Source organism: Myotis davidii, unplaced genomic scaffold (assembly GCF_000327345.1).
Source record: "Myotis davidii unplaced genomic scaffold, ASM32734v1 scaffold370, whole genome shotgun sequence".
NCBI classification, from domain to species: Eukaryota; Metazoa; Chordata; class Mammalia; order Chiroptera; family Vespertilionidae; genus Myotis; species Myotis davidii.
In genome coordinates this window covers 4,287,514-4,314,671 of record NW_006288615.1, presented here as the reverse complement: position 1 = coordinate 4,314,671, position 27,158 = coordinate 4,287,514, and the positions used below count along the sequence as shown (strand labels likewise).

Below are 27,158 nucleotides of genomic sequence, written 5' to 3'. Positions count from 1 at the left end.
GGGCTCTCCTCCACCCAGGTCAGGGACTCCTTGCTCCCTCGGACCCGACGTGATGCCCCTTGCTCTCTTGCAGTACAACCAACCCTTCGAGGATGCCCCGGTGGTGCACATGTCCACGCTGACCTACGAGACGCCCCAGGGTACGGAATCCCCGACTCCCCCTTCTCAATATTTACGGTTAGCTGTTTAATAGTTGGTGTTGCAAACTTACTTTTCATGGGTTCTCTTTGGTAAATAGCTGAGAAAATTTGCACTGGGTGATGTCAGTTCCTCCCATTCAGCCTTACCGACTCATTCTTACTAATGAAAGCCAACCTCAGATCCAGTTCTGCCATGTGTTGGGTAAGACAGGCGCAAAAAGGTTCACAAGACCTGCTCTTAAAGGAAGTCCCATCTCTTTACCTTCCCAGCCACACCTTGGATGAAAGTTGGCACAAGCAGAAGGTTAGGTATCCTGGACAGGACACAGGGCTCTGTAGGAATCATTCCTACAGGCTTCAGTAAGAATGGGCCGTGCCTGGAATATTTTGCCAGTTCATGTATCTCCAATACCACTGATTTCACCAGCGAAAACTCATTTCCGATTCCCATTTTGATGAGAACAGCAGTTGAAGCACCTAAATACCTTGATAGCTGTCACACGTTAGCATGCAGAAGACCATCTGGAGAGCTTGTTAAAACTCGGATTCCTGGGATTCCTGAAACTAGGTAGAGATTTGCATTAACGACAAATATTTGTCTAATCTTGGTTTAAAAAAAAGAAAACCTTCAACTTCACAAAGATGAAGAGCAACAGGGGATCGGAAATATGGCTTGGTTTTAACATTATGCTTTTCTTTAGCCTGTCATTTGGTTTTCTTTGAGTGGAGATTAAACAGAAACCCCATGTTCAGAATTACTTAAGTGGTAATTTTATTTCATTTCTTTTCTCGAGGATTGAGAATTTGGGGTGGAAGACTAGAAAAGGAGAAAAGCAAAGGACAAATCCAGGTATTTAATGTCGCGTGTTATTGCCACCGCCCCTGCCGTGGAGGAGTATTGATGCGAATAAAGGATGGGTGAGCTGTAACAGTACCAGCAGCCACCGCAGGGCCCTTCCATGGAAGATAGAAACCCTATTTTCCTGTTTTTAAGGACTTACTGAGAAGCATTTCTTCTGTTGCTTGTCAAGTTCAAGGAGGAGCTGTGTGGTGCTTAAGCCCTTCTGTCCCCTGGTGTCTCCTCTACCATAGGCTGACAACTGGACCTCCACATGCACAGCTGGGCCAGCCAGACAGACCTCTCCCAGCCCCACACGTCAGCCACAGTTGTGAGCTTGCTAGTTGGGTTCTTACAGAAAAGACCAAGTCCAGGTCCTTCTAGGAAAGAAAAATGCTTCCTTGCTTCTTCTGAAAGGGGCGGAGAGAGAGTAGGGAGAGGATGCCGTGGGCAGCGTCACGATTCTTTCCTCCCACGTTGTGCCACCTTTCAAAGTCCAGCTGTGGTTGGTTTGTCTTCCCCGAGTTCATCCGTGGACACTGCAGCTCTGCCCACGTTACGTCCATGGAAAGCGCCAGTTCAGCTGCCTTCCTGCTACTCAGTCTTCCACGATAGTAACATTTGCAAAGATGTCTGATGTTTCTTAATCACCGCTTCTCGGCTGAGGATCCTGTGCTCAGAATGAAAACCTCAGGGTTAGGTTTCCAAAGCCATTAACAGCAATTCAGAAGTCAGATTTCTCCCTGATTAATTACTTTAATGACACTCATAATACATTTAATCGTAGAACTGTTAGAAATACATATAACTGTGTACTTAAAATTGACCTGATTTCTCTAGATAATACTTAAGTATAACATGGTTCCTCTTTATAATACACATGTTTTTAAGTATACATATTTCTACCCTTTTTTTCCCCACTTAATATATATTGTGAACACTTCTGTTCCATTAAAACTGCTCTCTTGTCGATAGGTATTTTAGCTGTTCACACTTTCCTTTATTGCAAATCAGGATCGGCACACTTATGCTGTAAAGGCCCAGATGGTAGATAGTTTAGGCTTTGCTAGACACGCGGTCTGTGTCACAGCTTCTCAGTTCTGTGTTGTAAGGGGCAGGCCGCCATGGAGGTCGACAGATATGTGCTTTTTAATTATACATAATAATGATGCCTACCAATCAGACCAGTGGTTGGTGGTCCTGTTGGAAAAATGTTCTCATCTGGATATTTAAGGGTTTTGCTTAAAGTGTAGACATACCCCCCCACACACACCTATCTGGGGTATACAGAATTTTAAACCCTTCCTGGAATTAGACAGCTGGGCGTAGTCAGTGATGACAATTCAGATGTCTACAACCTAGAATTGCCATGGGCGATTGTGCCCAAATCTACCTTCTCCTTTCGAAGACACCCAAATACTCAACCCCTGCCCACATGCCCTCCCTGAGATTGCTGCTTGGGGGATGTGGGCTTGTTTACTTAGGCCAGTTGGGTCCTACCACAAGGTTTGGGTTCTCTTTATAGACCCCAGAGCTGCCAGTAGATAGGATTTGGTGAGAATTGGCTACTTCCCCATAATTCTCAAACCAAGTTCTGCCATACCTCCAGACAGAGCAGCCACAAATAACTCTGTCAAGTCCACCAGGCAGGATTCTGTTACCCCGGCCCTTAGCAACGATGCCTCGGGGCTGTCCCTACAGGGCTGGGCCTCCCCACATCCTCACTCCTGATCTTGCAAGTCTTCACCTGGTTCTGCTCGCAGGGCCACTCCACCGGCTGAAGCTTGTAAAGGAGTTGTAGATCTCACAGCATCGAGGTCCCACGAAGTCCCCCAGGGGCCTCTTGTACTTCTGGGTTCTTCCTGACGACCTAGTGACAGCGTTGTCCTGTTTCGTGTTGTTTTTTCATTTGCTGCCATACGAGGGCCAGGTCAGGCCCTTTCGCTTGGGCCTTGGCTTCTCGCTTTGCCTGCTCCGTCCCTCACCATCCAAGTGGCTTTTGAAGTAGCTGCCATGGGCACAGCTAGAGAAAGAAAGCTTGTTTCCTTTCTAAGGGGAACCTTGACCACCTACTAGAAGTGTTGTGGCCTTTGATCCCAGAATGTGCTGGAAGAGAAACTTTGTGAAACCCCCTGTTCTCCCATATGTGAATGGAAGGGCTGGAGGCTTGTTACTTTACAGTGGCTTTGAAATGTCTTATGACTGAAACGAACATGCCTTTAACTTTCTGAACTTTGAGGGCTCCCCAGAGCACATAGTCGGCAGGAAAGATGGCACCGTGCAAGCCACAGCTGGAGGTGACGAGCTGCCGGTGCCCTACACACAGGACCTGGGAGAGGGTGAGTGTGCCCTGGGCTAGAACCTGAGGTCTCGAGGGGCTGGGCTTGACATGTCCCTGTTACAGCATTTAAACTCTAGATTCCTCACTGTGGCTTTTTCTAAGGTCTATTTTAAAAGGTAGAACATCTTGAAGTGTCCTGTTATTTCCTCCCTAACTCCCCATAGGAGCTGCCTTGCACTGTGCTACTTGACACATAAATAGTACTCAAATATTCTAAAATAATGAATACATGCCCCTCATCCCCACCTCATTTTTTTAACTTTTTACAAAAAAATTAATGTCAAGAATTTAATAAGACCTAAGGTCTGCCCTTAAGTGGTATAACTGCTAACTTCCACAAACTTTCCACTGGCTAGAGGGACTCGGCTTCTAGGATCAGCAGGCATTGAGAGAGCTAGAAATGCTATAAAAGCTGCTTTTCCCTGTCTCCACCGCTCTAGGCAGCTCCTGTTCTGGTGGGGTCTCTGCATTACTAAATTTTCAGGAACCGTGGCAGACGGCTACATCCCAACTAGAGGGAGCACGCTTGAAGCTAATGGAATTTTTACCGTAGAACACATTCAAGTGATACAAAAACCATCCTTGAAAGAAAAATACAAGCTTTCTTAAAAATTCTGGTTGAAATTTCCTTTTTTTTTTTTTTTGCTTTTAGATTCAAAAAGCAGTGATGTTGATACAACTTTATACCAGGAAGATCTGGCTGCTGGGGCCTTAATGGTAAGATCCGCCTTTTGTAATGAAGAGACAGAGTCAGGGTTTGGGGTGCAGGTGCAACACCCTCTTACCTGTACTTTCCTCTTCTGAGGCTTGCTCTTTACTAATCTCACCCTTTATGTCTTTCGTCCCTCTTTCAGTTCCCCTAGGCAGTAAATCTATCACTTGACAGCCATCACTAAACCAAGTTCAAGTTCAAGTCTGATTTACTGAATGTACATAGATGTTGGGTGCTGTTCCCTCTGCACACAGAAAAATCACAGCTGTGGTTCACACTATGTCATTTGCCTTGATTGAACATGAAGTACTGAAAGTTGGGTCCTAAGTAGGTCTACCTCCATAGAGGCAATGTCATAGGATGGTGTTCTAGGGAATATTTCTAGGTGAGCCCTTAAAGCCCATTGAGTCATGAGGTCACATACTCTGGCAGGCCCTTGTTTTGTGTCTGTCTCCCAGCATGCCCCAGTGGTCCTGGAAGCCACCGTCTCCTTATAGAGTCTGCTTCTCACCTTCCCACTTAGTTGGGATAGACGAGAATACACACAGAATATGGAGCATCTTCCCTGGCCCGGGTCAGATGCTAATGTTGCAGGCACGTGGTTTTCCTCTGAAATTGCTCTTTTTGTGCATAGGTTTGCTCATACACCCATGTGTGGCTTTGAGCGTCTAATTAGAATAAGGTGATGACCCCGAGGAGGGAAGCGGTGCTTAGTGAATATAGTGGAGGGGTGGCGGCAGTCACGGGAAGTAGGCAGCCCCACAGTAGGGACACACTGAGTAATGCGTGTCTGTGTTACCCACATCTGCATCCCCAGTCCAGTCCTCACCCCACTCAGCCACAGAGGGAGGAGATTGAGACCCACTGTCTTCAGTGTGAGGCAGGTGAGAGGCTACCATTCCTGCCTCCCGGGCTGGAACACTGAACTTCTTTTCTTACAGATTGGGATCGGTTTCAGTAGCTGAATCCTGAACTCATCTAAGAATATTCAGATTGTTTTACTTACTTTTCTTCTGCTCTAGTAATGCTGTCATAAACCCCTGCATGTTTTATCTTCTAACTTTCGGGTTGTTCCACTGGTAAATTCCCTAAGGTCAGATTCCTGGTCTGGTGGATTTCCAGAGGGGCTGGACCCCTTTGTCCTAATACCAGCAGGAAGTAGAAAGATGACTTTGAGGAACTTCATTTAAAGATTTGCACATTAATGAGTTTGCCAGTTTGTTTCAGAGCCCAAGAGCTCATCCATCCCCAAAGTCTCTTAAGAATGCTGACTTCTCTTTTTTACTAGCCTGCAGTGCCTTGGAGCCCTTTGAAAGATGAGTTAAGAAGGAAATATTTGACCCAAGTGGACATACTGCTACAAGATAAAGGATGTACAGAGGTAAATGCATTCCCCAGTATGTATCTCTGTAATTGATCACAGACTAGAGACCTGTTGAGGGACAGTGTAGGCTTGTGTTCTCTCTATGGAGCCTGTAAAGAGCATTTTGAACGATTGTTTCCAAGTCCTTCCGTTCACAAGCTTGCAGACTTCTCCTCTTGAGTAAACGCTTGGGGTCCTCTAGGGCATGTGGTCAGGGAAGCTTGCAGGTGTGCCCTTTGTTGCCCCACTGTGTCCTGGGGTGGCTCAGAAATCCAGTAGGGCCCTATCCTTGAGTGAACAGGTGCTAAGCCCTGTGAGAGGTGGCCCCCCTCCCAGCGCTGGTGCCCCTGAGTTCTATTGTAGCCCATTTCCTGAGCTTTGCCTGGGAAGAGCAAAAATGCTGAAGGTACAGGTCCATGTAAGGATGCCAGCTCTGTAGTTTCCCGAGCCCTGTCAATATCTTTTCATAAAATAAAGGACTTTTGTTTTAATCCACACCTGAAGATATGTTTATTGACTTTTAGAGAGAGAGAGAGAGAGTGAAACATTGATCGGTTGCCTCCCATCTGAGCCCCGAGCAGGAATCGAACCCATGGCCTTTTGATGTATAGGATAACGCTCCAACCAACTGAGCCACCGGCCAGGGCAAAAAAAGGACATTTTAATACCAATATTACGTACATGTGTAGAGTAAATTCTTCATCTCAAAGGCAGCAAACTTAGCAGGAACATGTATATTTTCTTCATGTGCTTGCTGACCAGAGATAACCTGGGTCTGAGGGCACTGAATTAGAGGGTGCACCGGAAATGTTATTGACTTTTTCCTAAAGTGGCAGCAGGTGGGGTCCTGGCAGGTGGTGGCCTCTCCAGGGTACCCTGGAGGCCACCCGGACAAAGCCCCTGGTTTTCCTAAGACACTTCTTCCCACCACTGCTGTAAGCCCAAGTGGCTACTGACACCTGGTACACACCTGTCTCTGCTGCTGCCAGGCTCAGGGGTACAGTCTCCTCACATCCAGTGGTCCTGGTGTTGGGGGGAGCCATCTTAGTGGGCCCAGAGCCGACATCTGACAACTCGTTTGTTAAAAATCATGCTTTGATTTCAGTATAATCATGGAGACGGAAACGACACATGTGTGACCCTGGTCCCTTCACTGGACTCACCTCCCAGGCCTGCCCATGGTGAGTGACAAACTGCATGAACCGTGTCCCGGGCACTGTTGGTAGAGCCACACAGCCCCTTACGCTGGGCATATCCCTGTCCACTGTGCGGGGTTCATCAACAAAAACTGTTAGAGACACCTGCACTTCATAGGGAGATTAAGAGTTTAAAATGAACTGCTTTTTCCCTCTGCGACTCTGTCATGCTGATTGCTAATTAGCTCTTTATCTCAACTTACTATTTTGAAATTTTCTGAATCTCCAGAAAAGTAGGACTCATTCGTAAACATCCTTCTCCTGTATTTAGCAATCAACTTTTGGTCACATGTCAGTTTTTTGGGGTCACATTTGTCTAGTCTCACACACACACACACACACACACAGGGTATATGTTCATTTGCATCCATATATATCATCTCTGAATGCTTCACAAGTGCCTCCTAAAAGCAGGTAATTCTACATAAAGCAGTAAACTGGGCACAAGCCAGCAATGGAACAGTGACACAGTGCAGTTTCACCCATTGTGGCTGTGGTGTCCGGCTGAGGGAGCACAAAGGACACTGTGTGCAAAGTTATTTGAATTCTGTTTTCTCTTTCGTTATCAGTTTGATATCAGTTTGATAGTTATGGTCATTTTTCTGTCTGTATTTAATTCAGAGTGATCCCCATCTTTGTTGGTTTAAATTTATTTGTTTAATGTATAAAACATGTAACATTGTGCAAAAGTCAAAACTGTCTGAACAGCTGTATTCAGGACTCTCATTTCTTCTGCCCTTCCTGTAGGCAAACTGTCACTATTTTTTGGTTCCCAGTTAGTCTTTGAAAAAGCAACCACATTCCTAAAACTGTCCCCTGGGGAAGGGAGACTCTTTTGGGGAAGGTTGGTGGAATGTAGAAATTTAATTTTCATAGGTAGAAAGAAGAGTCTATTCCCAAATATGTGTAATATTTCTTTTGTTTTTGTATTGCTTTATAAAAAAACCATATGGTCATGATCCAGCCTTCCGTTCCATGATCTCTGCATACAGATAGTTTGAAGTGGTAACGTACACACATTTACCTGTGTGCTTTTCTCCAGGATACTGTGGCCATGGCTCTGAAGACAGTCCTTTTGAGCCAGCTGCATCTTCACACCTTTGCTCCCCAGACACAGTCATAGTGCCCAGAAATGACAGTGTCTCATTGCAAGAGACCAGTGGTCACAGCTTCTTGAGCAGCCAGTCCTTTGTGGCTGGTGACATTTGCAACGTGACCATCAGCGACCTGTATGCGGGCATGCTGCACTCGATGAGCCGGCTGCTCAGCTCAAAGCCCTCATGCGTCATCTCCACCAAAACGTTCATTGTTCGAAACTGGAGCTCTCGGAGGAGACACGGGTGCAAGAGCAGAATGAATAGAACATATTGCAGAGGCGGCAGGCACGCACGGAGGGACTCCCAGGAGACACTCGTGCCCTGCTCTGAGCCTGTGAAAGAGGTGGGGATTTTAAGAGAGAGCCAGAACTTCCGAGATCTTTCTGGCCAGAAGGCAGGATTAAAATTGGAAAAAGCTTTTCCTGAAGTAAACAAACTCCAAATCTCAAAGGAGCTTAAGGGAACACCCCGGAAGTTGTCTTCATTAACTTATGTGGACTCCAGTGTAACACATCGTCTTGATCGGGAAAATAGATTAATGACATTAAAGTGGTTAATATCTCCTGTAAAAGTAGTTTCCAGATCAAGAATGCTGCAGGGCGAGGGAGGGAATCATTACAGGGCGTTCGATCGCAAATTTAAGAAACTTCACCAGGAATATTGCCAAAGCCCCAGGAAGCAGCTAGGCCTGACCTACCTCCCCAGCTCCTCCTCCTTTGGGGTCGATGTGCTCAGAAGTGGTCTAGCAAGCCCCAGGAGCCCCCAGGGCTTAGAAACCCACCGGCCAAGTAGACCTCTCAGCAAAGCAAAAGTGAAGAGTCTAAATGAGGCTTTTAAAAACCTGGGCAAACAGGCTGTTGACACAGGAAGATGCCTGCCCCAAAGTGATTCATCTGCATCGTTTTCGAAGACCGACCCCACATGGAGCCCAGGCTGCTCTGACCCCACAGCTGATCTTTTCCGAGAAAATCCTCTTGGAATACTTAGGAAGTCAGTGGCACTCGGCAAAGCTATTTCAGTACCCGGGGTACGTCCTCTAGGCTCGGCAAGAGATCGTTACGATGGAATCAAGGAGAAATTTGACCAGCTGCATCAGCAGTATTGCCAAAAATCACCTCAGCGGGCGAAGGTGTCTTCTTGTGCTGAAGCATCTCCAGACGAAGCAAGTGTGAAAGTTCAGAATCAGACAGAAGCCTTCTTCAAAAAATTAGACCTTCAAAAAATTAGATTACTGGGACCCCGAAAGTTGTCACCATCACTGCAGCGGAGCATCAGAAGTTCACGGGACTCGACCACAGTTGAGCTCCATCCATCTCCGTGGTTCGAGCTGGCCGCCAGCTGCGGGCCTCAGCCCCACGCGAAAAGACGCCGGTTATCAGACCCTCAGGTGTGTGGAAGGTGGGCAGAGTCCCAGGATCCCTCTCGCATGGTGGGCCCGGCCATCCCGAGGCCAGGGGAAGAGGTCTGCTCTTCCCCCGACTGGAAAGGGAAGGTGAGTTTTTGTCAAATGTGGCTGCTTGATAACAGTAGTCTTCTGTGCATGTTCATTTTCTAAACTTTTTCCCAAATTCTGTTTCTTCACATCAAGCACATGTTCATGGTAAGATGTGCCAAGGTAGAACTGAAAAGCATTCTTACCGAGAAAGTTCTACACGATTCCCAGCAGAATGCACCACTTTGCATGCTCTGTCCGTCCTTGTCCAACTGCTGTGTCATTACACTCTCCGTCTTACACTCAGAGAAGAGCTGTTGTAAGGAGAAATTGGTCTGGAAACCATGGCGTTGTTTTGCTTCTGGATTTCCTAGTAGGGACGGAGGAGGAGCAGGCCCTTGAGAGCCACCAGTGCAGAATCTCACACGTGCTGGGCTGCGAGAGGGCAGCCAGTAACCTCAGCGCCCTCCCGCCTCCGGCAGTGTCGTTTGTGCAGACCACTTAGCTAAAGTTTAATGTGCTGCACCATTTTATTTTCTGTAGAGACAAGATGAGGAGGTGGGACAAGTCACTGTGTCGTTGAGTGTTACCACAGGAGGGCCGGGTTTTCCAGCGTGCCGCAGTGTGCCGGGATTTGGACCATGTTACTGGCCCTGCCAGTCACTGCTGCCAGCTGATGGGACTTGACTCTTGGCTTGGCGGTTTGGGATTTTGTGTGTTAGTGGTGCGGGCAGGTCAGGCGTATATAAAGGCTTCCTCTTCCCTTCCTACCCCAGCCCCATAGAGGGCCTATCAGCGGTCATTCAGATGGACCCTCTCTGCCCTAAATATGCTGTTTTCTGTTTTCCCATCTCTGCCTGTTTGCCCTGTGACCTCTTTTCAGAGGAGAGCGTGTTTCCTTTCGGGGATGAGCCCCTCCACCTGAGTTGTCACCGTCTACCACCTCTCAGACCGCCCCCCACCCCTCAGGCCTGTCCCTACCTTTGCCCATTAGTGCTTCTCAGTGTTCAGACCCCTGTGGCTCCCCTTCTCGAAAAATATTTCAAAACCCTACAGTGCTTTGACTACCTGTGGGACGACGCTGTGGATGTAGAAATGACCGCCCCTCCCTGAATGAGCCCCAGAGGCCTTAAGCTCGGACTTGCCAGGCCCACTTGACTTTTTCGGATCAGGCCACCGGCAGGGTGACTGAGTCCTCTGAGGCTGAGGCTTTCGGTGTCCAGCCATGTGCTCCTGGCAGACACTTCGGGAGCAGGAAGCTCGCACATTCCGTTTGCTCTCACAGATCACCGCTTATCACCATCACCTTGTTTCTCGGTTAAAAGGGTACATTTCACCAAAGATGACTCCTCAGCCCCGGGGCTGTCTCTGAGGTTTCTCCTAGCCCCTGACACGTCACATCCCCCTAATCCCTGTCCCCACTTGTTTGAACCTAAACCTTTTCCTCACACAGCTTCCCTCCTTGTCTTTTCCCTTTTTTGTGCCTTTCCCACCATGTTCCCTGGTTTGCTTGCGCCTCACCTCTTAAGCCGCCTACTTACTAACTGGCTCCGGGAGTGCGGCAGGTCACTGCTGCCCCTACTCTACCCTCTGGGTGCTCAGGGCAGTGTCCCCTCACTTGTCACCAGCTCAGCCTGGTGACCATGTGTGCCTGGACATAGAGGACCAAGAGGAGAACTCGGCCTTGGTGGTCCCGGGGGACACTCCTGGCTCCCTTGGAATTTGATAAGCTCCACTGCAGGTGGAGGTGGAGGCCTTTGCAGTTTCATCTTAAACCACAATATAAACATATTTAATAATTTTCCTTCTTTTCCTTCTTCCCCTAAATTACAAATTTCTTGAGGAAAAGGACCAATCTCCGTGAGCTGAGGCTACAGAAGGAATTGTAATGGCTGACGCCTGAATGCTTTCTGTTCGCCAGGCCGCGGTGAACCTTTTCATACCGTCCTCAGTCCCCACGAACCTTTCGATTAGATAGGTCTGTCTTTTCTTTTAGTAAATAGGGGATTCAGCTTCAGTCTTATAACTGCTGGACCAGCATTTGAAAACAAGCCTGTCAACTTAACCACCTGTTTGCATTCTGCCTCAGGGCTTAATGTTAGTTTTTGTTGTTGTTTTGGGAGGTTTGTTTGTTTTTCTTTACATTCCTTAGGGCAGCGAACGCCAACCTTTCGGACCTCATGGACCACCAGTGCTCCTCGAACCACTGGTTGGCGACCGCTGCCTTAGGGTATTTATTGAGCATGGTGGCATTTTCTGTATTGGACACACTAATATTTATAAATATAGACGTTGAAATAAATAACAGTTAAGCTTTTAGTGACTGGCTTTGAGAATGCTAGTGGAATTTTACTGAGATCATTTTGTCTTTTTTATTTTCTAGAGGAAAGAGCACATCTTTCAGGATGGAAGATAAGTGATTTTGTGTTAGAAAACTCGAAGCTAAAAATCTACAATCAAGTTTTTTAGGGCATTGTCCCACTGCCCCTTTATTCTGTTTGTATGTTTGTGCGTAGTTTTTTTAATTCTCAAGACTTAGAAATTGCTTCAGTTATTTCCCCTTCAAAGCAGATTTCAATGAAATTGGTTTCATTGACATGACTGACAGGTTCTTGGTATAGAAATTATTGGAATAAGGTTGCTCAATGAAAAGTATTAATGGTCTCCTTTTGGGGCTATTTTGCTCATGTTTTCTTTGCTAAATTTGGATGTGCTAACCGAATTCTCTCTTATACTTCTCATTTCCTGGGAGAAATTGTTTGCTTTGAAATATAAATTTAAGCTCTTGGTACTATGATCTCTGAAGGAAAAATTTAGCTGCTTAGTTTTTTAAATTCGGACCCATGAGACTCGGCACCTTCCACATGAGGAAGTAGCACATTGAAGCACAATTCACCCACACAGAGTCATTTCCTATGTTCTTAGAGGAAAGCATGCCGTATTGAAGCATTCTTGTGATGTTCCCCCAGTACTCCTATAGCCACATGGTAGCTATGACATCTGACTCTTATCGGAGCGGTTGATAACAGAATGTCTTCATTAATAAAATACTTCAAATATTCAGAACACAGTGACCAAACCCAGGTTGAGTAATTGTTATGCTGCCATGTGCTATGGATTTCTTCTTTTAAATAAAATATTAGAGATAAGATTAGATGTCTTCCCTAGGCTGTCACTGTCCTCATAATAATGTGTACCCTTTTCCCCCCACATCTGTGCCCTGGAACCTCATGACCTATGTGTATTAGCTCAGGCCGCATCACAAAGTACTACAGCTGGGTGGTTTAAACAACAGAAATTTATTTCCTGGTTCTCAGGCTGGACGTCAGAGGTCCAGGTGCCAGCATGGGCTCCAATGAGGACCCTTCCTGGATTTGCAGGCGGCGCCTCCTTACCGTGTCCTCACATGGCAGACAGAGCGGGCGCTGTCATAAAGGCACTAATCCCATCATCAAGGCCCCATCTTGGGCATTCGCACTGAGATTAGGGTTTCCATGTGTGAACTTGGGGAGACATGTTCAGTCCAGAGCCCTGTGATTCAGTAAGGAGGACTAGCAGGGGGTGCTGACTGGCTCAGACAAGGCTGGAGTGGCCCCTGCAGTTCTAGACCTTTCTTCCTTACCAGGAAAACTATCATTCTTGCCCCAATCTGCTCATGCCTTGGCTTACCCCAACCAGTGGGCCTGTGCTGAGGTCTCTGGCCAGGCCTTGCTGCCAGAGAGCCTAGAAATTCAGGGTTTGATGTCCTATTATCTAGCAGAGGAAGGTAAGGCAAAAGGGACTGGGCTTGCATCTCAGCCAATTTACAGCTCTGCCAATAACAGACCCATGAACTGTACAGAAAGGTGCCCTCTAATGCAGCAGTCGCCAACCTGTGGTTCGTGAGGTCCGAAAGGTTGGTGACCGCTGCTCTAATGTGTGTCACATTTGGCTGGTAGATGCTTCCTTTCCCTATAAGAGTAGGGGCCCTGGGGCAGGGCCTGCACAGTTACCCGGCTCTCTGCCTGGCACAGCCATGGCAGTGAACACCATCAGCATGGATGGGACCTAAATGCCAGTGAAGACAAAGGTGGATTCTGATGCTTGGGGCTGCTGTTCTCTACAGTTTCTTGCTAGAAACAATGACCTTTCCCTTTGCCCCGCTGTCCTGACTCTGGGATATCATCACCTTACAGCCAAGAGTCTGCATCCATGTGGCAATGGAGGTTTATTTCAGTGGAAAGGAGGGGACACTGATTATCTCAGAACAATGCTTTCCTTACAAACTAAATTCAAAGCGGTCTGCATTGCTATGGGCAGGGTGGCAGTTTGCATTTCACATCCGGGCCACTTAGGAGATTCCTTTGGGGGAAGCCAAAAGCTGGTGCTGACTGCAGGTATCCAAGATTTTGAGAGTCTCCAGGGCTGCCCTCTGCACCCCAGGATCTGTGTCCAACTGTAGCTCCTGGAGGGCTGAGAGCACAAATGGGAGGGTCAGGACCTGGCAGTTGGGCTGCGCCCCCTGCCCTCTGCTCTTGCCCACAGGCAGGTGGAGCTGTGTCTTCACACACATCTGCCATCTCTCAGGGCTTCCCTTCTCTAAGGGACAGTGGGATCCCCAGAACCCCAATTGCCGCCTGGATCCGCTCACAGAATCAGGGCGGAAGCATTTTACTAATGTTTGTGAAGGGGGAGGGGGCAGAAGCCCAGAACAATTGCATGCCCCCCTCCTCCCAATACCACCCCACAAAGAGTTGTCTTCCTTGGAAAGCCTTCCATAGGGCCATCCATCTCTTTGTGCCTGGTTACAACCCCCAACCCCCACAAAGCCCACAACCAAGGGTCAGCAAGCTGCTCCCTGGGCACTTCACTAAGCTCCCCACCTACAGTTGAGTCTCCATGACTTACAATTCCGTAATGCCACAAAGTCCAGCTTTTTCAGATAATGTTCAGACATCTGCTTCATGATAACCCCTAAGTGATAGCCAGAGAAATGGTCATCACACAGGTATTAGGTGAGTGAGAGACCTGGTTTTACCTTACCAGGTGTCTGAGGAGTTTGTTGAGGACACCTGAGAATCAGGCATGTAGGCAGCAAGGTGGGACAGGAGCTGTGGACCTGACACCTGTCCCCATCCCCTCCAGACCCAGGACTGACCCCATGGCCTTCAAGGTCCCTCCTGCATCAGGAGACATCTGCCCGCTCACCTGCCAAGTTGCAGGAAGCGATTCTGATCCTTGACAAGTTACTTTTAATGTAGGGCATTGTTTCTAGCAAGAAACTGTAGAGAACAGCAGGCTTTTTCTGAGTCTGCAAAAAAACAAGTGATACACAGAGCTGGGACGGTTGCGGTCCCGGATGGGAATACAAAGTGTATTGCCATCTGTCTGATGCAGGAGGGTCTGCCAAGAGGGCGAGTGACTCCAAGGTCACACAGCAAATTGTCACTCTCTCTTAAGGGTAATTTTTCAAGGAAAAGAAGGTGTTTTATCTCGTAAGTTGCAGCCTCTGCTGCATTAAACAGTGCCATTGGGGTGTGGACTCCTGGGATGATTTACTGACTTCCTCCATTCTCAAAGTGCCCATTACTCATATCCCTTCCTCTGCCAAAGTCCCCATCATTGGACACTATAGACCTTCAGAGGAAACCAGGAAGGTTATCAATCCAAGTTATCAACCTGCTCTGAGTTAACAGCAATGTGTTCCATTATCCATTCTGCAGAAAACTCCTGGAGGGTGAAGCGTGTCGGATTGGCTTTGGCCTGTCTGGCCCAGGGAAGAGATTATATTCGTCCAAAACCCATGCTGTCCAATACAGTTGCCAATGGCCATGTGTGGCCCTTAAGCGCGTGAAAGATGGCTAGCCTGAATTAATAATTTTTACATTGATTACATGTTGAAACAATAAAGACTTGGAGCTATTGGGTTAAATAAAATCTATGATTAAATTTGGTTTCATCTCTTCCCTCCCTTTTTTTAAATCGTTATTATTGAAAGTATTACATATGTTTTCTTTTTTCCCCCATTGACCCCCTCCAGCCTGCCCCTGCCCTGCCCCCCACCCTACGCCTTCACCACCCTATTGTCTTTTCCCTTTTCTTAACATGGCTATTGGGAAACTTAAAAATGGGCATGTGGCTTGCATTCATTTCTGCAGGACAGTGCTGGTCTCGACACTTCACCTCTAGGAGGTGAACACAGGGTCACGAGGTCGACTCTGGCAGTTGAGACCCTAAGCCCTAAGCCACTGAGCAGCCACTGCCAACAGGTGAGCCCCCCCTCAGCCTCCTCACCAGGACGGAGCACAGGGTCGTCTGGAAAGTGGCCATCTCATCAGCCCCCCTGGTGTCTCTTTGCCCCGAGGAGTCCACCAGGCCCTTGCAGCCCCAGAAGTGCACACACTGATACATGGTCTCCACACAGGCCTGGAGGGACACAGAGCAGGGTGGCAGGAGGCGCGTCAGGCAGACCGAGGGCTTCACAGGAGCGGTGGGGCTGGTCGGGCTGTGTTCCATCAATAAAGCCAGAGGGTATCCCTGGAAAAGCTTCAGGAAGCTGAAGGGTGGGCTGCTGGGCCCTGGGAGGGCACCTGGGACCAGAGCCCCGCCAGCCTGGGTAATGGGTGTGTGCACGTTTATAAAAAGCCCCCTGGGGGCCAAGGCAGCCCAGCTGCCCTTGGCAGCCCTGCCTGGGACCTGCCCTTTTAGGAGATTGGGTTGGGGGCCTGGCTGGGGTTGGCAGGACGGGGGCAAGCCTTCTCATTCCCCCAGATGCCCTGCACCAGCTCTTCCTGCTTCTGAGGACTGCACCAGCCAGGCCCGCAGGCTCTGGCCTCTGGTGGGTTAGGTCATAGGAGGATGCTGACGGGAGACAGAGGGCAGGAGGAGAGAGACCAGCATCTATTGCCCAGGGATAGCACTTCCCATCCATGCTGGTCCCCTGGCCTGTCCTCTTTGAGGCTCCTTCATTAAAGCCCCTCGGTCACTTATCTGCTGTGCCTTCCCTGAAGCACCGGCCACAGGACAGTTGCTGAGAAGACGTGGAATAACAGTGGGAGCCCTTGATGGAGGTGAGGATTAGTGAAGAAAGGAGTCTCCAAGAGGTGATGCTCTGTGCCCTGGGTCACCAGGGTGCCCAAGGCAGAGCCCAGGCAGGGAGGCAGGATGAGGGCAAAGTCTGGAGTCAGGGGGGCACGGCAGGCCTCCCCTCATATCCCTGTGGATGCCACCCGGACCACCTCCAACCCACGTGCAAATTGGCAGACCTCGAAGCAGCAGTATTGAGGGGACTTACCTTGTGACCCCAGAACTGGGAGCTAAGGTGCTAGTTAAAAATTGAGCTATTGAGGACCCCTTGTTTGCAGCCAGCTATACCCCCACAACTGTGTCTTTGTCACTTGTTTTTCGCAGAACGGCCCCTGATCTCAGCCACCTCTCCACCACCTCCCCTTCTATAGGAAGACAGAGGACAGGGTCATGGTCCGTGTGTGCAATGAGAGGTTCCCTACCTGTGTGTCCCCAGCCAGCCAGTGTTGCCTGCGAGGCAGCAGTTAGAGTAGGAGGCGGGGTCTCTCCCCTTCCCTCCACCCACTCAAAGCATTACAGGAGCTGGGACTTGGAGAGGGAGGAGAAACAGGGTCACAGAGCCAGAGAGAGCCCCTCACCCTCACCCCACAAGCCTGCCCTGCAGGGAGCAGGTGAGGTTTAAGGTGAGTTTTAAACATGCCTGAACCATAACACCCCAAAGTGAACCTGGTAGAAGAAAGGGCAATAGGTGGAAATGACAGGGGGAGAAGGAAACTCAGCCCCCGCAGAAAGCCGGTTTGTGGGGCGTCTTGAATGTGGTTTCTGGGCTCTCCGGGAGTCTGGAGGGGGGAGCCTGCAGGCAGCTCAGCCAGCGGGCCCAGAAAACACTTTCCTCTCAGGGACAGCGGGCCCCAGACTTTGGAAAACACTTTCCTCTCAGGGACAGGGGGCCCCAGACTTTGGAACGCAGAGCCAAGGGTGCCTTACCTGGGCTGCGTCGGGGCAGGGGTCCTGGCAGTGCAGCATGAGCGGGACCCAGGCTCTCTTTACCTCCCCCTTGAAGAAGTGCTTCTTGGAAACCCTGACCACCTTGGCCAGCTTGCTGAACAGGAGGAAGGCTTTCAGGCGCAGCAGCTCGCTCTCCTGTGGCCAAGACAGACAAAGCAGTTCTGAGACTCGGGGAACTAGAAACCCAACAAAACTGCAGCCATTCTCCACGGACCGTTTTGGATGTCTTGACCCCTGTGAAGCCTTCTGGATCATTCCATCAGAACGGAGTCTCTCCTCCAGGGCTCCGTGACTGGGCATAACTCAGGTGTTTGTGACCTTTGCTTCCTAGAGGAGGGCTATGTTGAATCTGCAGGCACACACTGCCTAGCGGAGGCCCCATCCGGCATGTCACAGGTGGCCAAAGAACATTTGTGGGCAGCCAGGAATTGGAAGGGAAAGCTCATTCCTTAATAGCAGGGAGAAGGGTCCCCTGGGCCCCAGAACAAGATTATTTTTTACAAGATCCATGCTCAGCCAATTGATCCATTAGCGCCAAGTGAGACCTGCTGTCCTTTCTGCTCACCTGGTTGAGCACCTGCACAGCCCCCACCCAGGGCCTGGGCCCAGCGAGGCTCTCGTCTGGACTCACGTTGTCAAAGAAGGACCTGCACTGTTCAGAGATGGCATTGAAGAAGGACCCTATATCCCCTTCCCGGAGCTCGGCCAGGATCTTGGTCAGGGCCTCCATGCCCTCAGAGGGCACGCTGGTGCTGCAGGTATCCCTCAGGGCGTATAAGCACTTCTCCAGGAGCAGTTTGCGGTACTGCCTCACCTGGGGGATGGGGGGCAGGCAGCCTTCAGCTCTAACCCTCAGCCCACTGGGTCCTGCACCCTGGGCCCCCGGGTCAAGGTCAGATGCAGCACCTTCTTAGGAGCGCCCAAGGCCATGTTGCCGAGGGCACGCAGCGACAGCACCTGCAGGACCTCCTCCCTCTGGTCCACGCCCTTCTCTAGCAGCCACATGGCTGGCTTCAGCAGCCTCTTCTGGTACAGAATTGGGTCGCTCATGAACTAGAAAGGAAAACTTTTTGCAGTTATCCCCGACACAGGCCCGTTTCTGTCATGAGACGGGGCGTGTGACTATATGCAGCGCAGAGAATGGTCTCCCTGTGAATCGGAGGAGAGTCAGGGCCTGAACCCCTGGAGCCCGCCCCTGGCTCCTCCGCCTGCCCCTGTGGGGCCCTGGCAGGCCACGCTGCTTCCTCATCTGTAAAAAGATGGTGAGACCAGCACCTGCCTTGTGAGGTGGCCGTGAGGATTCAGTAAGGAAATAGGTGGGAAACTCTGGGCAAGTGTTACCCATATTCACACACGCTTCCGTCATTCATTTCTTCAGGGAATGTGGTGGAGCGGCTACCCCGTGCAGGAGCCGCGTCCATTGTGTCTGAACAGAACCACGCAAGAAGCATGCATTTCCCTCATCTGGGATTCAGCGCCACCATCAGCCTCGTTCTCAAAATGCCAGGACATCAATCCCGCAGGGACCCCTGTGGCATGTGTGTACACACGTGCATGTGTGTCTGTGTGTGCATGTGCACACATGAACGTTTTTTAAATAAACCAAAAGAAAACTAAACACCAAATTGGTGACACTAAAATTGAAACTTCACTACCCGGTCCTTTACAGGAAAAGTCTGGGGACCCCGCACTAGGCCGATGTTTGGTTCCTGTGGTATATGGGGCATCGTGCAGCCAACAGAATCTCTCCTCAAGGTTTTCTGGCCAATTCCCTGGATCGATTTCCAGAAACCTCTCTTCCCCACCAGGAAGGGACAACAAGGGCCTCTCAGTAGGGATAACCCCTGAAGCACCCCATGCGCATGGGAGGGTAGCTGGGCCCCAGTGGCCCTAACCCCTTGCTCCAATCTTCCCGGCTGGCTAAGCCCTCCTGCAAGACCCTCCCTAGAACTTCCATCTCCCCAAGAGCCCAAGGTGGCCTCCTCCGGCCACCTGTGTATTGTGACACTCACCACAGCACACATCACTCGGCTGCCACACTCAGGGCAAAGACCACGTCTCAGCCCCTTTCCCCACAGTGCCCACCCAGAATTACTGTTGTGATGAAGGAATGAATGAGTGAGTGCTCACCTGCCCCCTGGACTAGATGCCCCTCATAGCCTAAGCACCTGCCCCTGAGATGAGACCCCTAAGAGAGCTGAGGATTGCCCACCTCTCCTCCCCAGCCCACCGCACCCACCCCTGTGCCTCACTTCCACGCAGATCGCTGTGCTGCTGACACGGCAGCTGAGGACCTCCGAGGCCATGCCCCTGAGCACCAGCTCCGACAGCCTCTGCCTGTAGCCCTCCGCATTCTGAATGCACAGCCTGTGGAGGGGAGCACAGCCCACCGGTCAGGGAGGGCATCTCAGCTCCCCCGGTGCAGAGCAGCTCTCGAGCTGGGCACGCATGGGCAGATCTAACATCTCTGGGCCTCCCCCTCCTCTCCACTGAAGTACTTTGCTTTCCATCACCTTTTTATAAAAAGGACTCAAACGAGGGCTGCTCATGAGTGATCGGGACCTGGATTCCACCATCCTGGACCTGCTCAGAAGCCCTGTGTGGCCTTGGTCAAGCTCCACCCATCTCTGACCTCACATTTCCTGCCCTGGGGCATGACGGTTTGGAAGGAAAGATTCCCTTTGCCCTGCATCCCAAAGTGTGGGACACAGGTCAACACAATGCAAGTCCTGCCACCTGCCACATGGGAGCCAGGGTGCCCACCTGGCCAGCAGGCCTGCTCCTTGCAGGAAAGTGGAGCCGCTCTCCAGGAGGGCCCACACGCCCTGCTCTTCCAGCATGTGGACCAGCCACTCACTGTCGAGTCTCTTGAACAAAAGCTGCATGGATTTGATTGTGATCCTGGAAGAAGATGGGACCATGTCATGGCGTGGCAGCCCCGCCAGGAGTGCCCAGAGCACCTCAGCAGGGCAAGCACTGCACCCAGGTCTGTGAAGCAGGGTCCCAACCCCTGCTGGGCCCAGCTCAAGGGGCTAAGACTGGGTCTGCAGACTCTGAAAGCCACACTGTGCTGGACCCATGTGAGGGAGTGTTGGGAGTAAGATCAGGTTCCAGAAACCTCTCCCCGCAGGAGGGGATGTTGAGGGCCTCTTGGTGGAGGTGACGTCTAAGAGGCAGCCCAAGGCCACGTGTAACCCGAGCCCACTGCCTTGCACCCCAAGCTGCCTGCCCTCGAGAGCACCTCTGCAGGTTGATCTCCTCGGGCAGGGTCCCCGTGTGGATGAGTCGCCATGTCTTTAGGGCGGGCGACACTGCTTCCGGTCCCTGGCTGCTGCCCAGCTGCATCAGGAGGGTGTAGATGAGGTCCGGGAGGAGGTCCAGGAGTTTGTCGTCCTTGTCCATCTTCTCGATGAGAAGGTGGATGGTGCAGAGGGTCTGCAGAGAGAAGGACAGGAGGCATCGGGGCTCCGACTCAGAACCTCCGAGGAGCCCCGGGGCCTGCCCCTGCGACTCACCATCAGAGGGTCTACCGCAGCCAGGCGCCAGATGTCGGCCTTGGAGGTGGCGTTGGCCCTGGGGGTGAACCGGGACTGCAGCCGGCCCATCAGTCCATGGAGCATCAACCGGGCAAAGGGTACATTCTCCGCCACAGCCAGCCACACCTCCACCAGGTGGCTAGCCAACGACAGGGGACAAGGACTGTGGGTTACCTGCCATGTGCCCTGGCAGATAAGAACCTCTTTGGATCCCAGCAGCCCCCTGAGTAGTGGATGGACTTGAGGCTGCACCTCAGGGAGCTGGCGTGAGCCCAGGTCCCCGACTCCACGCTCAGCCACCTTTCTGTGCCCCGCTCATGGTACCCCTGAGAAGCCACGCTCCATGGCTAGGTGACCACCAGGCCTACTGTTTGCTGATCTATGGATGACATCCAGTAATAGCCTCCAAGTGCCCGATTTGAGTCAGGCTGGTCCTAGGCTGGTCCATCGCCCCTACTCCTCCCAGCACATCTTTGAGGAAGAGGCTTCATCTCCATATTCCACAGGAGAGGGAGTGAGTCCAGACTGCAATGAAGCAGCTTTCCTGATCCCAAGTCCAAGCCTGTGGCCCTGCTGAGAAGGGAAGGGACCCCTGGCTTGAAGGACCTGGTTACACTGGTACAGGGAGGTAAGGTCCTAGTGGGTTCTGAAGGGTCAAAGAGACAAGTCCAACAAGATCAAATTGGACAAGGAGATGCAAAAACTGCCTGCTGGAATTCACAAAGCTGTGTCCATGGCTCCCCAAAGGCTGTACCTCCTACGGGAGATACAGGGAGAGGGTCAGACAAGGCACCGCTTAAGGTCCCAGTCCTCTGGTAAGTACGGCACGGTCTGGGCTGCGCAGAAGCCCCTGGCCCCCCACCCAGGGCACCCACCACCTACCTCTGCATGGGCAGGGGCTGCCTCAGGAGCGACGTGAGGACCGTCTCCTGGTGGTAGTGGGCCAACAGGAGAATGCCCTCGATGAGGTGGCGCCGCACCTCCTGGTGATCCACCACGGGCAGATGGACCAAGATGGCACCCAGGATCTCAGCCACCTGGGAGGTGCCGGGCATCACCAAGGCAGCCTGGCCCTCAGGGGTCTCTCGCCCTCGCACCCCTCCTCCTAAGACTCTCACCCAACTGGACAGTGGGTAAGTTAAACCTCCAGCACACCTCCAATAAATCCTTTGGTCTTTTCCCAGATTTTATTAGTGTTTGGTGTAGGAGGCAGTGCACTCTGACAGAGAGACAGTTGTGGGCCCTAGTCCACAGTCCACTTACTGACCTATCTACCTTCAACACCTTTCTTTCTCATTCTAGAACTCTATTTGCTCCTCTTTACAGCCAAGGGTTATGGGGGTGGGCGTTGGCAGCCAGTGCAGCTGGGCCCCAGTCGGTCCCTGCAGCCTGGGAGCACTGGGCAGTCCCAGCCCCAGGTGGCCCAGCCACAGTTCTACCTTATCCTCCAGCTCCTTGACCCGCATCTGGAGGAAGATGTCTATCCAGGTGACGGAGGCCTTGTCATGCTGGAGGTCCATGGCCCCGATGTTCTCACAGAGCTTCTGGATAAGCGAGACCACCTCATCGCAATTAAACTGCATGCAAATCACCTAGGACCAGAGAAGGCCATTCTTGGGGTCTGATATCTGAGTCCCAGGCCCAGTTCCCTGCCCCACCTGTCACCACTGATGCACCCTCCTCTTCTGCTTGACATTACCACCCCAGCCCAGACCCCCATTCTCTCTCAGCATCATTGCCATGACCTCCTCCCCACCTCCTTACCCAGCCTGTCTCTGTCCCAATCATGGGCCTGCTCCGGACGTCACTCTCTATTCCAAGCCTCCTACGGCTCAACAGGGCTTTCCAAAGCCTCCAGGATGCACCTCCCACTCCCCATCACCTGGCCAGCCCTGCCTGAACTCTGCACAAGAAGCTTCACCCCAAACCCTCCCTGACCTGTCTTTGCAGCCTTCTTTCAGAGTGTGCCCTGAGCCCTGAAGCCCTCCGATCTGTCCTGCCACTACACAAGCCCCCTCCTCCAGGAAGTCCCCTCTGCTCTCTGAGTTTGGGTGGCTCTGGGCACTTTCAGGCACAGGTATGCCATCAGCCTTCCCATGAGCCAAGGCCTGTGTGCTGAGCCTCATGTTGTTCTTTCTAGGGCCCCCCTCCGCCCTCAGTGTAGCACATCACAAGGAAGGAGCGAAGACAGCCAGGGACTATTAACACCCACTGTGAGCCAGGAAACCCCCATGGGGACCTCACATATTGTAGGCCATTTACAGATGGCATGAGGTGGACCAAAGGCCACAGAAGCTGTGACTCCCAGAAGAGGATAGGAACTGTGTGGCCAGGCTGAGCAAGATCCTGCCCCCAGAGGTGATCCAGGCACTGGGAGAGCAGCCCAGCAGCCCACACAAGCTTCCTGGATCATCACCTTGGCAATTCTGGAGGACGCACTGAAAATATTCTCCACCTCCAAGCCCTGGAGGTCCTGCTTGCATCTCGCAAGCTCCAACTCTTTGCACGCATCCCATGAAGAGCAGGTCTGGCTTGCTGTTGGGAGTAGTTTCAGATACAGTCAGCACAGAAGGCCCAGTCACAGGCTATGTCACAGCGGCTGCCTGTCCTGACTCTCAGGGCACCTTGGCTCTGAGGGACTGGACCACAGCATCTAGACACCCTGTCCCACATGCCTTTACTCTCATTGTTCCCCACACCATCTCTGTACAAGCCCAAGCAGTCCCTGCTGTGATGGATGCCCCCCCAGCCGCCACACCAGAGGTGACCTCTCCCCTCAGCTCATCTCTGGCCAGTTTTTCTGGCTCCTTGGTATCTGTGAGCTGGCCTTGTGCCAGTGGGGCCCTCAGTAACCAACACATGCCCGCAGTGAGTTATGCTGAACGAATGAGCCTCTCTTTCCAGAAGTTTCTGTGGTTTCTCAATGAGCTCTGCACCCTCTGTTGTCTCTCTGGTCAACCTTATTGTACAGAGAGGTTGTCTCCGCCCTCCCCAAGGACAGCCCCACAGCTGACAGCCCTGGTGTCAGCCCTCCTCCCAGCCTGGAGAGGCTGGTTGTGAGGTCCCACCCTCCACATACCATGCAGATCCAGCAGGCTGTACAGGACATCTGCTGAGGCCAGGCGAATTCTTTTGTTGGAGTCACAGGTGCATGGGGCAATGAGTCCAATCAGTGTGCCAAACTGCCCCAGCTTCAGGGGGATCTGAGGGGCCGGAGGCCTTAAGGCTCACACTCTGTCCGCTCACACACCTGCTGCTGCCCAGGGACAGGGTAATGGGCAGCCAGAGAGGGCGAACCCTGCTCTGAAAACACCACCCCTGTCTGGGAAGGGGGAAGATACCACTGTCCAGCTGCTGCCCACATTCCTGCCTCCTGAGCCCCACAGCTGGGCCCCTGGAGGCCAAGCAGCCAGGATCTGAGGAGCCTGGCTGACCTCAGGCCCAGGCTCTATGTCCAGGCACCTATCTCATTCCTGTAACTGAGCCCTTAGTTCAACTTTGGGCTTCCCCCCTTACTAGCCATGTGACGGGGCAGGGTACCTACCCTCAGGCCCCTGGGTTCTGAAGAGAGGTCTCCTCAAGCTGTGTCAGACGGGTAACCAATGAAAACACCTCATTTCTTTTTTAGGTGTTTGTGGTACTTGTCAAGCTTTGTATTATTTGTAATGTTTAGTAACTTATTTTCTCATTTTAAGTAAATATGCACTTTTCTAACCAATGTGGTGTTGATAATTGTGTATCCTTTTTTTCAGAGAGGGTTCTCATCATGGTATGAGCTTCAGGACCCACAAAACCTAGATACTTGCAAGCCTCGGCCCATTCCCTCCGTCATTCCCACCCAGAGTGCCAGGCTGGCCCCACCAGGGGTCTCATTGCCATTCCCAAGTGAGGCGGCCTCTTCCCACAGGACTCTTTGGGGGGTGGGGGCCAGAACCAGGCGGGGGGCTGGTGCTCCTGTACTCACGCAGACGCCAATGCTCTGGATGTAGCTCTTCATGAGACAAAGATGCAGGTTCATAGCCTTCTCCCGCTCCCATTCTTTCTCAGACAAGATCCACTTTTCCAGGAGCTATAGATGGAGCCCATAACCAGAAGAGGGCGTTAAAACCCCAGGGCCAGCCCTTTCCTGGCCAACTATTCCCCCCGCCCCCCATCCCTCCTACTCAGAATCCAATTTTCAATGCTATTAGATAGTTCTAGACACTTCTGGTTTCCTTCCCAGACCCCACTACTAGGGTGATGAGGTTGTAGGAAGAGAGCACACCTCCCAGTGTCCTCACCAAGATGGCTCGACTAATTAGTGTGTTGGGTCTTGCTCCAAATGTTTGCCCGTCAGTGCAAGGGCCAGGAGCACAGCCCACCCTGCATTCCAGGACCTAAGCATTCATGCATCTACTAAGAGAGCTTAATAGCTCCGGAAGCAAAAATGCATAGAAGTGAAAGGAGAAATAAATAAGCCAGAGTGTTAGAGGTTTCAGCACCTCTTTCTCAATAACTGATAGAACAAGACAGAAAATCAGGAAGGATACAGGAAACTTCAACAACACTGGCAACCAACTTGGCCTAATTCATATTTAGGAACACTCTGACCAACACAGCAGGATAGTGTTCAAGTGCACACAAGGCATTTGCCGAAGGTAGACCATACCTGGACAACAAAGTAAGTTCCAGGCAATGTAAAAGGACTCAAATCATACGAAGTGTGTCCTCAGACTACAATGGAGTTAAAGTAGGAATCAAAAACAGAATGACCGCCCTGACCAGTTTGGCTCAGTGGATAGAGCGTCGGCCTGCGGACTCAAGGGTCCCGGGTTCGATTCTGGTCAAGGGCATGTACCTCGGTTGCGGCCACATCCCCAGTAGGGGGTGTGCAGAAGGCAGCTGATCGATGTTTCTCTCTCATCGATGTTTCTGGCTCTCTATCCCTCTCCCTTCCTCTCTGTAAAAAAATCAATAAAATATAAAAAAAAAAAAAAAAAAAAACAGAATGACCTCTGGATAATTCTCAAATATTTGAAAATTTCTAGATAACCCATGGGTCAAAGAAAAGATGAAAAGAGAAATTAAAATGTATATTGAACTGAAATAAAGTTAGAACATGACATATCAATGTTTGAGGGATGCAGAATCCAAGAACAGAGTCAGTGAGCCCACACAATCAGATTTTAATACTTATCATAACATTACAGTAATCAAGACAGGATGACACTGATGTAAAGATAGACAAATACATCATTGGAGCAGAATAAGTGTTCAGAATTAGAGCCACACATACATGGTCGATTGATTTTTGACAAAGGTGCAAAGGTAATTCAGTGGAGAAAAGATAGCGTTTTCAACAAACAATGCTAGAACAATTGGTTATCTGTGTGCAAACATACAAAAATTACATAAACTTTGATCCATATATTCACCATATACAAAAGTTAACACAAAATATACCATAGACTTAATTGCAAAACCTGAAACTATACAGTATTAGAAGAAAATCTTTGTGATCTTGGGTTAGGCAAAGATTATTAGATATGACACCAAAACCATGATCCATAAAAGAAAAAAATTATAAATTAGATTTCATCAAAATTTAGAACTTTTGCTCTTCAAAAGACACTGAAATTCATGAAAAGACAAATAACAGACTGAGAGAAAATATTTGCAAATTACATAGCTAATAAAGGACTTGTATCTAGAAAACATAAAAACTGAAAACTCAATAACAAGAAAGCAAACAACCTAATTTTTTAAAAAGCTACCTTTACTCTTCCAAAATGATAAGATTATGAAAGGCAAAGACTAAGGAATTCTTCCAGACTGAGGGAGACTAAAGAGACGTGACAATTAAATGCAATGCATGTCCAGATTGGATCCTGGATTGGTAGAAAATAGCCACTATAAAGAGCATTACTGGAACAATTAGTAAAGCCTGCCTATAGACCAGTGGTTCTCAACTTTCCTAATGCCGCGACCCTTAAATATAGTTCCTCATGCTGTGGTGACCACCAACCATAAAACTATTTTCGTTGCTACTTCATAACTGTAATTTTGCTGTTATGAATCATAATGTAAATATCTGATATGCAGGATGTATTTAGGTGACCCCTGTGAAAGGGTTGTTCAACCCCCAAAGGGGTTGCGACCCACAGGTTGAGAACCGCTGCTATAGACCATAGATTAGAATATAGCATTGTATCAACGCTAAATGTTCTGGTTTTGATCATTATCCTATATAATAAAAGCCTAATATGCTAAGTGTTCGGTCATCTGGTGGGCCATTCAACCAATCAAAGTGTAATATGCTAATGATATGCTAAGGCTGCTCAACCGCTCGCTGTGACTCGCACTGGCCACCAGGGGGCAGACGCTCCGACTGGTAGGTTAGCTTGCTGCTGTGGTCTGGCTGATCAGGACTGAGCAAGACAGGCCGGACACACCCTGAAGCCCTCCTGCGGTCCCTCCCCAGCTGGCCAACCTCCTGCATTCCTCCCCGGCC

The 27,158-nt window shown here is 50.4% G+C and overlaps 2 protein-coding genes across 2 annotated transcripts in view; one reads left to right on the top strand and one right to left on the bottom strand.

The window, feature by feature from the left end:
* The window catches only part of HJURP (Holliday junction recognition protein), an 11,985-nt gene extending 374 nt beyond the window's left edge, over nt 1-11,611 (top strand). Inside the window, exons 2-9 of the mRNA XM_006760456.2 lie at nt 74-140; nt 935-990; nt 3,218-3,317; nt 3,972-4,036; nt 5,320-5,412; nt 6,500-6,575; nt 7,633-9,179; nt 11,503-11,611. Coding sequence (XP_006760519.1) covers nt 74-140; nt 935-990; nt 3,218-3,317; nt 3,972-4,036; nt 5,320-5,412; nt 6,500-6,575; nt 7,633-9,179; nt 11,503-11,535 — 2,037 coding nt within the window. The 3' untranslated portion in view covers nt 11,536-11,611. The remainder of the gene's footprint in view (nt 1-73; nt 141-934; nt 991-3,217; nt 3,318-3,971; nt 4,037-5,319; nt 5,413-6,499; nt 6,576-7,632; nt 9,180-11,502) is intronic.
* Nucleotides 11,612-11,698: 87 nt separating this feature from the next.
* The window catches only part of MROH2A (maestro heat like repeat family member 2A), a 42,690-nt gene continuing 27,230 nt past the window's right edge, over nt 11,699-27,158 (bottom strand). The window contains exons 26-41 of the mRNA XM_006760664.2: nt 24,633-24,737; nt 23,748-23,871; nt 23,085-23,203; nt 22,108-22,260; nt 21,551-21,705; nt 20,648-20,807; nt 20,374-20,567; nt 19,896-20,033; nt 19,385-19,499; nt 18,039-18,185; nt 17,764-17,946; nt 17,112-17,267; nt 15,393-15,524; nt 14,307-14,409; nt 14,007-14,072; nt 11,699-13,571 (exon numbers count right to left, since the gene is read on the bottom strand). Of these exons, the coding sequence (XP_006760727.1) occupies nt 13,450-13,571; nt 14,007-14,072; nt 14,307-14,409; nt 15,393-15,524; nt 17,112-17,267; nt 17,764-17,946; nt 18,039-18,185; nt 19,385-19,499; nt 19,896-20,033; nt 20,374-20,567; nt 20,648-20,807; nt 21,551-21,705; nt 22,108-22,260; nt 23,085-23,203; nt 23,748-23,871; nt 24,633-24,737 (2,172 nt within the window). The 3' untranslated portion in view covers nt 11,699-13,449. The remainder of the gene's footprint in view (nt 13,572-14,006; nt 14,073-14,306; nt 14,410-15,392; nt 15,525-17,111; nt 17,268-17,763; nt 17,947-18,038; nt 18,186-19,384; nt 19,500-19,895; nt 20,034-20,373; nt 20,568-20,647; nt 20,808-21,550; nt 21,706-22,107; nt 22,261-23,084; nt 23,204-23,747; nt 23,872-24,632; nt 24,738-27,158) is intronic.